We start from the raw sequence: 11,498 nt of genomic DNA, 5'->3' as shown, positions 1-11,498 counted from the left end.
CTACTTAAAGCCTGTGAAGCAGCCGTTGTTTATCTCAAGTATCCATGATAAAACATCTTACTGTACAAAGCTACTGGACTATTGTCTATCAGGGCATCAACACCATCATGCCCACACTATAATTGGGCATTAAAAAAATAAATTCCGTTTTGTCTTCCATAAGTGTTTAGTTACTTGATAAAACTAACTGAAATGAAATGAATTGGGGAGTGAAGAAAGTAGTAGGAAACAGTAGAACCCCGAGAAAAACCATGTACACGGTGTTTGTCCATCACAAAGCTCACTTGGCTTGAGCTGGGATCGAACCAAGCACTCTATGCACCAGAGATGAACGCTCTACCACTGAACCACCACGGCCCCTAATTATTTGATAAATTTAATGGCTGAAAGTATAATTCTCGTTACTGATTTTTTTTCTTTTCTTGGACAAGAAGGAACAAAAGGTTTAAATTTAATGAATGAAACATTTACAAAACAAATATATTTATTATTTCTTTAATTACATAACTTATTTATTCTCCAGCTGAAGATATAACTTATTTTGGCACCTTTGGCTGGGCCATTAACAGAATTGGAAACTGCTTATCATATTTCTGACCAACATCAAAACAGCGTTTTTTGGTGTCTTTCAAGCAAAATATAGATGAAAAACGAATGATATACATTAAGACGCACTGAGAAGGCAAGAAAGTTGTGCAGATTACACCATCATTCAACAAGACAAAAGAAAATATAAACTGTACATGTCTATAGAAGCTGAGTCTTTCTCCCCCCCCCCCTAAATAACTGGATGGATCTCAGCTTACGATTTCTCAGCCCCTCATCACATCCACCACTCTCAATGAATCTATCAACATAACAAAAGTTTTCAAAACAAAAGTTCTTGTTCTTCCTCGTTTGTCTGCCCTTCTAGTCTTCACTCAATAGATCTTCATCAAGGTTCACGTCCTGAAAAGAGATCAAAAAGTCAGCAATTAGCTGCAAGGTTCTGCTAAACAAGGAGGGGTTGAGTTGTCGCAGTACGAGGGCTTTCAGTAGCCATGACAACAGTGTAAAAACAAAGGAACTTTTACGATGCTAGGTGGTGAGCTACGTTACAAGAATATGGGATTAAAAAAAAAAAAAAAAAAAAAAAGAGGGGGCGATGAAGTCCAAGGCCACTTGCTACTTCGTTCAGTATCAGTTACATACAAAGAATGGCAGAGGGTAAACATGAAAAAAAAAAAATCCTAATAAATGAAAGAAGAACGAACGTGATAGTATTTCTGTGTGCATTTGCAGCACATAAACTTCCAATTAAAATGTCAAACACTAACAACAGAAACAGCGAACGATATGAACAGGGTGGTACGGGCTGATAGCACGCACGAATACGTGGGCTGAGGAGGAACTCGTACTTACAAAGAACATTGTAGCATTTACTGAAAAACAATCCACTAATGTACTATACGATAGGATTGTTATATGCGTTCCAGATGAAAAACCGTGTATCTGTTGCAATCAAGTTCCTGTTTCGATTCCTGGGGTCGTTCACTGTCCCCCCACCTCTGATTTTTATTTACTTATGCAATATTCGTCACTCCCCACCTTTTTTTTTTTTTTTTTTTTTTTACTTGTCTTTTCATTTGTCAAGGAACGGCAAGTGAGTTTTTGTATCGTCTTAAACCTGAGAATCAAATAGCTTACATTAATTACTTAATGACATGTCTTACACTACCAGTGGTGGATGCAAAGGGGTTGCGGGTTTATCCCTCCATCCCCTTCGCAAGATACAGAAAAATAAATATTTACTATATATTGACATTATATATTACGCATCCTGAAATGATACGAACTTGGCTGCTTCAACCCTTTCCTTGACGAAATTCTGTGTACGCCACTCCCTTATAACGATTAAGAATAATAAAATAATCTGTTTCTCTGCTTTCTAAGTAGAATATCAATCATATCTTGACTGTTTTGTTGTAAACGTAGCAAATGGATTTTTGTTTCCTATCAGATGCCATCCAAATCATAGGCTGAATAAATTTCTCAGCTAAGAAAATCATGTCGGTTCCGAAAATCAAAGTCAAATTGTTGTTAAGAAAAGTGAAACAGTTCCTTCTCTAAGCTCCGTCGCCCTCATTATTATTATGATGATTATTGCGGAGACATCTATACGGTAGACACGTGTAATCTTCAAACATTACATGACATTGATCAAGTTTACTCATGTGGTTGTCATCTACAAAGATTGATACAAAGACCCGTTGCTAATAGTTAAGTCAATACTTAAAACAAATTTTACAAAAGTTTAAAACACATTACTGCAAATTTATCGTAGTTTCAGACCATCTTGTAAGTTCAGATATGTAATAAATAAGAGTTAATTTAAAAATTGTCACTAGGAATTCGGTTCGGGAAGGTAACTATCCCAAGTAAACAGAAATGAAATCTTTAATTTTTACGTCCCACGATTATGTCGGGTAAGCTAAAGGAGACTATGATGATGAGAATAAATGAAATGGTGGAATGGAGAAAGGGGAAGAAACGGGAGAACCCCAAGAAATCTCACGCACACGATGTCTAAGTACAACTACGGCTAAAAGCATTGAATGTGAGCCCTCAACCTTAGGAAGACCGAATGCCTTTAGACTTTTTTTTTTATTATTCATTCTGCCCCACCACAATTTTTTTCTTTCTGATACATTTTACAAATGCACTGTTCTTTTAATCGTTATAATTTACTACTTACGTATATTATTAGTCTTTATTGAATATTCTACAATCAAATCTTTACTCCGAGTCGTCTGCAACCAACTATACTTCTGAGGGGTTGGGTTGTATAGGCAGCAGGCGCACGAAGCTCGCAAAATTCTAACATTACAGAAATGCATATAATAATAATAATAATAATAATAATAATAATAATAATAATAATAATAATAATAATAATAATAATAATAATAATAATAATAATAATTACGTACACAAAATTCCAAAATGTAATTCATCCTCAAGGAGGGGGTGGGGAAGAGTGAAATCCCCTCCCTGCTAAGTTCGTCCAAAGCACTACTGCTGGCGACGCTATTGGCAAGAATCGATTCCAAATTGTTTCCCTGACCATGGCCGCCCGCAGGGTGGGAGAGATGACGTGGGTCAACAGTACGTAACCCACTCTGACTCACTACGACCCACTCTACTCAGTACACTAATAGACAGCATCTTCTGAACACTGGCGAATTTGTCTACGCTTTACTTAAGGCCTCCAATTTACTTCCTTTTTCATTTGTTTCTATTTATTTACCTGAGGTAAGTATATCTAAGTGAAAAAAAAAAGAACTTCAAGCACTTCAGGATATTGATATTTATAACTGTAATAACAGAGATAGGACTTACTGCTTGGTTTTCGAGACACTGCCGAATTTTAGATTTTATTTTGTAGGCTTACTTTACCTTGATTCGAGTCTCTCATCGTATTTCCCAGTTAAAAGTATGTGTAATTCAACGAAGAAATAATTATATATAATAATTAAATTGAAATTCATCGTAATATGTCCCATGACAAACACTTTACCATTTTATATCGTAAAAGTCAGATCAACCGGTATTGCAACAGAGCGGTGCTTGAGCGATTGACCGTAGACATTCGAACTCCGATTAATTATAATTTCACAACGTTATTTTACTACAAGTGTAAACTCTATAGTCAGTGGTGAGGAAGACGTGGATCATGGGTCAAAGTGGGTCATGGTGGGTGGTGGCTCATGGGTGGGTCAAGTTTTCGTTGAGTCATGCCACCTCTGCCACCTGTATATTTTCGAAAGAGTTCTTGGAAATAAGTCTCAAAATAGATTTGCTTATTTACTCACTACTATTCAAAATATTTAAATATATATTTACTATGTAGTAGTTGGTTGGTTAGAGTAGAGTTTCTATAGTTCCTTTCAGCACCGAGGCTAGGTAAGACGTGGACCTACAGCTGGACATAGGATCCGAATCATATAGTAGTACTATTATATAATTATACCACTAAAGTAATGTTTCCAATTACTATAATAATAAAGTTGTGCAATGCAAGTAAATAACTCCTGTGCACGCGTGAATCACGCTGTGCGCGCTTATGTGTCGGTCTCCACTTCTAACCCCCAAACACTCACATTGGAAAAAACTCTGCGGGTGTCCCACCTTGTGACGAAAATTGTTAAGTCTAAAGATTCGTAATTTCCACCGAGAATAAAGTCACAAGCATCATGCGTGGTAGTTATTCTTTATAAGCGGAAACAAAATTTAAATTGTCATCTGCTTAAGCTATTATTCTTAAATACATTAAAAAAAAAAAAAAAAAAAGGAATGAAACTAACAGTGTACCTACTTAACAAACAGATTACACTTTCATTTCATTATGTAAGTACTTTAAAAAAAATCTTTACGAGATCTTTAAAACCGATTTTATGTGAATCTTTTATCATGAAAACAAATCTACAAATCGTCCAAAGTTAACAACTCCAGCACCAAAATGAACAATACTTAATCTGCAGTTATAAATGCAATATACTGCAATTACGAGCAGTCAAACTGTCTTTTGTTATGCTCATTATCTATAGCCTCCCCCCTCCCATTACAACATGCTCCCCACTTCTTCACCTTTCTCCTCTCCTCGCTCCTCAATTACACGCGTGCTTTTCACCCAATCGCTTAGTTTCCTTGGGCTTTAACATGGCGTGAATTTTCAACGGCTTCCACGGTACCTGTTGCGGCTTCACTGTCAACTGTGACGTCATATAAAAGGGGAGGGGCATTTGATTCAATGATGATCCGCCCACTACCTCGGTTCCATGGCAACCAGTGAACAGGCTTTAGTGATGGATGGTGGTAGTGGGGGAAATGCACATTGGAACATTACGGTTGGCTTACCAACTTATGAACATTTAAGAATACTTTGTAAAATATTTTTTGCCTTCAGCTTTTGCAAATTTTTGTCTTTAGTTATTTAATTAAAAACAATGACGAACAACCAACTAAAGGATGTTATCTGTAAATAACATTCTCCAATTATTCACATGTAACATATACGTACTCGTAGAAGTAGTGTGGTGGGGGTAAGAAGTTATTATTTTTTTTTTAATGGAACATTTTCACCATTTTACATTTTTTCGATTTCAAACCCAACAGACAGAATTATTCCTAAATTCCAATAATAAATTGCACGCCATGTTTTGTCAAAATCGGATTGTTCCATTGTTTTCTTTAAAAATGGAAATTGCACTGAAACATCAAGTTAAGGGTTAATACACTCTCTTTGAAATGAAATCCTTCAGTTTTACGTCCCACGATTATGCCGCCTAGGATGAAGGAGAAGATGACGATGAGAAATGAATGAAATGGCGGAATGAAGAAAGTGGGAGGAAATGGGAGAATCCCAAGAAAACTCACGCACACGGTGTTTGTCCACCACAAGGCTCACTTGGCGTGAGCTGGAATCGAACCAAGGACCCCATACACCAAAGGTGAACACACTTCCACTGAGCCACCGCGGCCTTTCTTTGTTGGTCCACAGGATAAACGCGCCGTATGTATCATCCCATAAAGCCTCACTGTTGACAGACGAGGTTAACTATAAATTACGCAAGAAATAGGCTTCATTGGAAAGCCACAAAAGCCCACGTCATGTACGAAAACGAAAATCTGATACACTTCAGGAACTTCATTGAGGAAACCGGTTTATTTTTAAGATGGGATGAATTTATATACTTTGAGTTAATCATGTTTAATTTCAACCGAAAACAATAACGCACTACGTTTCACGAAAACGGGAACTTTCAGTTTATAGAGGAACGTATTTTTCCACGCTGCAGCGAAATTAAATAATTCTACGAAAGTTATCGCGTAAAATTTGTTATCTGCATACTTTCAATTTTAGATTGGTTTTACTCCTATTTCTTTACAAGACTTCACTCACAAACAACATGATTCAGAAAACGGGTATTGTTCTGGTTCGGACTCCAACTTTCGGGCGCGAATTCAGGCACTTTTAACAAATTTTACTGCAGTGAAAATATACACGAAAACCTCATTTAAATGTTGTCCGTCTATATCAGCGTTTCCCAACCTTTTTAAACTTGCGGCACACTGCAGGTGTAACTTGAATTCTCGCGGCACACCCATATTATATATATATATTATTATTATTACTATTATTATTATTTGTAAATATAAAATACCGTAGTATTTTTCTGTGATTACTGATCTCCTTACAGAGAAGAAAGCTCGATCACTGATTTCCCCCCGTTGTAAATCATTATGCTTATTTTTCATTCTAATTTTAAAATAGAAAACAATTGCAATGAAATATAGGACTCGAGTTTTTAAAAATTCACTTTCTCTTTCGAAAACTATCTAACCTTTCACTAAAGAGGAACATCACTAAATAACGAACAAATAAACAAATCTCCTATACTTTTAAAACACAAATGTAGGTAACTTGTATGCATGTTTGGTTTATTGAATCTATTGAATGATATGTTAAAATTTCAAGTTACGAAATAGTCTGCAACAATAAAGAATCACTAATGGCCATGACAATGATAAATACGTTTCTCAATTAAAATGTACAGAAAAGTAAGTCAGTATAAAACTTAAAATTGTAGATTTATAGTAGAGGTTCATAGTAATGTGAAATACAAATATACATTTTCCCCTATGTCTTGCAATTTGGTTCCTATAGAATTAACAATTTGTTTCGATTTCCTCGCGGCACACCGGTTGGGAAACGCTGGTCTATATCGTTTTATTCGAAATACATCAAAGTATCAGGCGAATTCGGAACCAGTATGGTAAAGTGTGTGCATCTTAGGTTTGAGTTTTCACAAGAACAAAACAAGTTTTTGTGTCCTACAATTACGCTCTGTAGGCTAGAAGAAATGTATGGTCAATGAAAGCGACTTATTACGAAAGAACTGGTAGAATGAGAATGCGGGAGAGGACGAGAGAACTGGAGAAAACTTACGGACACGATGTTCTCCATCACAAATTCGCATGGATTAGGATGGAACCAAAGACCGTTCGCAGCAGAAGTGATTGAAAATAGCAACAAGTGCTAGCTGATGAGGCGCACACAACCCAATAAGTAGCACACATGTAAAAACATAAAATTATATTTTGACAAAATGGGCAAACCCACTTCCCAGAAAATACCACAATATTAATTACAGTTACCGGAAGCTGATAAATACGAACGATAAAGATTAAAGACAGGAACACTGGAGTAACTTATGCGTTCACCGTTGCACATTGTATTCATTACACTCATCAACTTAGAACACAGCAACACTTATACGGAGATAATATTTACATTAACTACATGCTCACATTCCATGAACGATAACGAATTATGTATTCTTGGGAAAGTAATAGACCATCACGCAATGTCAAATACCTATCACAGAAATTACATCACCTGGATGGCACGAGATGATCGCACTGAAACAAGGTTCCACTAGTGTTTTATGGTAATTATGCTTCTCTTCACCATGAACTAAGGCATACTAACCGCAACACGGGTCTAGGAAAATTCGGTGTAGGAAATTTCGGTGTAGGAAAATTCCGTGTACGGAAAACTCGGTGTGGGGAAATTTAGGTGTAAGGTAGACTCGGTGTAATACATATTGAATATTACCACTTACGATAAGTTACGAAACTTCATATTGTGAAAACGGAAACCATAAAATGTAACGAATAAAATGTTATTACCTATTTTAAGAAAAGCAAATTTATTTTTTGCCTTGAGTCCAATACCTCTTCCATGTCTTTTGCGGGGTATTACTATAAACTACTTTTCATCACACAATGAAGCTGACACTTTTTGTCAGAAATAAAACAATTACAACTATAACTTCAGAGAATAGTTATAGGAACAACTAAAACACCACTTTGCCTCACATGGTCGTTAGTGAATAAATTGCAGGAAACAGGATCGCTTTTGAGGAAGACAGGGAAGCCTCGGACCTCGCTGTCGGATGTTGTGGAAGATGTCAGTTACTGACTCTAAGTCATCCAAGAAATCTCTATTCAACATATGATTTATGTGTGTTACCACTAACACTTAATTTGTAGTCTTCTATTTCGCTTCAAATATTCAATATCTCATTCGAACTGTAACGTACAATGGCAAATATTTGCTGTTTTTCTTGCGGCCTGCCGGATGAATTTAAACCAGTAAACATAGTCCCATAAATCTCCCATCCTTCCTTGATGATTTGCATGAAAATCGGACTTCAGTTAGAATTCTAGAGCCAAATGTAATTAGCAACAATAGAATGCATCTATATAGAAAATTTCAAATAAGTATAATTGAAAGGGATTTGCTGCTGCCAGTTGCCAATCAGAAGAAAGATATCTTAGCTGTTGTATGTATATACGATTGTACAGTTATACTGTATCACATAGTGTCTGATTAAGCCAAAGAGTTAGTTGGCGAAACTGTAACACGAGTTGAATTTTAATGAAAATATATAGTTTTGCTCAGCAAATAATTAGTTTATATTTAAATATTATAGTGTACGATTATTAATGAAATATTTGTAAATTATAAATACACTTTGCTCCCCCCCCCCCCCCGGATTTCTCTCTGGATTCCACCGGTCTCTGGATTTCACCTTAAAACAATGGGTTCATGTTTCATAGACTCGGTCTGGATAGAGGCGGTAAATCAGTGGTTCCCAACCTTTTTTAACTGATGACTACTTCACTGAACATCCCCGACATCGTGACACACTAGCTTGATTTACTATTGATAATAATATAAATTCTAATAGTATAAGAGTGAATTTCTATAAAGTAGTGATTCTTATGTAGTACCGAGCATTCCTTGTGCTGCTGGAGGCGCTGACTGGTACAGCCTTTCTCAAAACTGACTTTAACTAATTATTAATTAATCTTAATTTTCAAATTCCAGAATTTCGCGACATACACTACGGGATTGTGCGACACATCAGTGTGCCGCGACCACGGAATCACTGCATTTAACTACAATCCAACAAACAACCAACAAACTTGTGACAGCAGTTTTCGAGAAAATTATCGGACCAAAGCTCACTGTTACCAATAAAAATTTTGGATTATTATTATGGAGAAATGAATGACCTCCAATTTGAGAGTTATTAATTAATTCAATGATAATTAATACGAACAAAATCGTTGAAGGCCATTGCGAGAAAATTGAAAATTTCGACTTTTGAAACTAGTAAGACTGCCCTTCACTGCCCCCCCCCCCCCCGCCACACACACATACAAAATGAAAGTTCTGTGCAAGGCACTCGGGTATGGATTCAATGTATTTTGTTACACAGAATCCAACTTTTGAAACGCCAGGACGATGGTCTGTGTCAATTTTTATGGGCGAAAAATTTGAGCGATTTTGGATTTAAAAAAAGGACACACGTTTTCCCCCATAAACAAAATTAACACGGTCAATCGTCCCGGGGTTTCGAAATTTGGATTCTCTGTAACAAAATACATTGAATCCATACCCTGGGGTCCGGTGCACAGAACTTTTTTTTTTGGGGGGGGGATTAGCTCTGTTACGTGTACTTTTTCTATCCAAAATTGCTTAACAAAATACATTGAATCCATACCCTGGGGTTCGGTGCACAGATTTTTTTTTTTTTTTTTGCATGGCTCTGTTACGTGTATTCTCCCTATCCAAAATTGCTTAACAAAATACATTGAATCCATATCCTGGGGTTCGGTGCACAGATTTTTTTTTTTTTTGCATGGCTCTGTTACGTGTATTCTCCCTATCCAAAATTGCTTAACAAAATACATTGAATCCATACCCTGGGGTTCGGTGCACAGATTTTTTTTTTTTTTTTGCATGGCTCTGTTACGTGTATTCTCCCTATCCAAAATTGCTTAACAAAATACATTGAATCCATACCCTGGGGTTCGGTGCACAGATTTTTTTTTTTTGCATGGCTCTGTTACGTGTATTCTCCCTATCCAAAATTGCTTAACAAAATACATTGAATCCATATCCTGGGGTTCGGTGCACAGATTTTTTTTTTTTGCATGGCTCTGTTACGTGTATTCTCCCTATCCAAAATTGCTTAACAAAATACATTGAATCCATACCCTGGGGTTCGGTGCACAGATTTTTTTTTTTTTTTTTTTTGCATGGCTCTGTTACGTGTATTCTCCCTATCCAAAATTGCTTAACAAAATACATTTAATCCATACCCTGGGGTTCGGTGCACAGATTTTTTTTTGCATGGCTCTGTTACGTGTATTCTCCCTATCCAAAATTGCTTAACAAAATACATGGAATCCATACCCTGGGGTTCGGTGCACAGATTTTTTTTTTTTTTTGCATGGCTCTGTTACGTGTATTCTCCCTATCCAAAATTGCTTAACAAAATACATTGAATCCATACCCTGGGGTTCGGTGCACAGATTTTTTTTTTTTTGCATGGCTCTGTTACGTGTATTCTCCCTATCCAAAATTGCTTAACAAAATACATTGAATCCATATCCTGGGGTTCGGTGCACAGATTTTTTTTTTTTTTGCATGGCTCTGTTACGTGTATTCTCCCTATCCAAAATTGCTTAACAAAATACATTGAATCCATACCCTGGGGTTCGGTGCACAGATTTTTTTTTTTGCATGGCTCTGTTACGTGTATTCTCCCTATCCAAAATTGCTTAACAAAATACATTGAATCCATACCCTGGGGTTCGGTGCACAGATTTTTTTTTTTTTTTTTTGCATGGCTCTGTTACGTGTATTCTCCCTATCCAAAATTGCTTAACAAAATACATGGAATCCATATCCTGGGGTTCGGTGCACAGATTTTTTTTTTTTTGCATGGCTCTGTTACGTGTATTCTCCCTATCCAAAATTGCTTAACAAAATACATTTAATCCATACTCTGGGGTTCGGTGCACAGATTTTTTTTTTTTGCATGGCTCTGTTACGTGTATTCTCCCTATCCAAAATTGCTTAACAAAATACATTTAATCCATACCCTGGGGTTCGGTGCACAGATTTTTTTTTTTTTGCATGGCTCTGTTACGTGTATTCTCCCTATCCAAAATTGCTTAACAAAATACATTGAATCCATACCCTGGGGTTCGGTGCACAGATTTTTTTTTTTTTGCATGGCTCTGTTACGTGTATTCTCCCTATCCAAAATTGCTTAACAAAATACATTGAATCCATATCCTGGGGTTCGGTGCACAGATTTTTTTTTTTTTTTTTGCATGGCTCTGTTACGTGTATTCTCCCTATCCAAAATTGCTTAACAAAATACATTGAATCCATACCCTGGGGTTCGGTGCACAGATTTTTTTTTTTTTTTTTTGCATGGCTCGGTTACGTGTATTCTCCCTATCCAAAATTGCTTAACAAAATACAATGAATCCATACCCTGCGGTCCGGTGCACAGAACTTTTTTTTTTTTTTTGATGGCTGTGTTACGTGTATCCTCCCTATCCAAAATTGCTCAAGTTTTTCGCCCATAACA

At 36.5% G+C, this 11,498-nt stretch overlaps 1 protein-coding gene across 2 annotated transcripts in view; it reads right to left on the bottom strand.

Moving 5' to 3' along the window:
- Positions 1-466: 466 nt before the first annotated feature.
- The window catches only part of beta'COP (coatomer subunit beta'), an 82,201-nt gene continuing 71,169 nt past the window's right edge, over positions 467-11,498 (bottom strand). For both annotated transcript variants that reach the window (XM_081737185.1, XM_081737186.1), the window contains one exon: positions 467-948. In XM_081737185.1, coding sequence (XP_081593311.1) covers positions 910-948 — 39 coding nt within the window. In that variant the 3' untranslated portion in view covers positions 467-909. The remainder of the gene's footprint in view (positions 949-11,498) is intronic.

Source organism: Thermobia domestica, chromosome 13 (genome assembly GCF_964235325.1).
Source record: "Thermobia domestica chromosome 13, izTheDome1.hap1.1, whole genome shotgun sequence".
Taxonomy (NCBI): domain Eukaryota; kingdom Metazoa; phylum Arthropoda; class Insecta; order Zygentoma; family Lepismatidae; genus Thermobia; species Thermobia domestica.
Note: the sequence above shows the minus strand (reverse complement) of the source record. Positions and strands in the feature narration are given on the sequence as shown.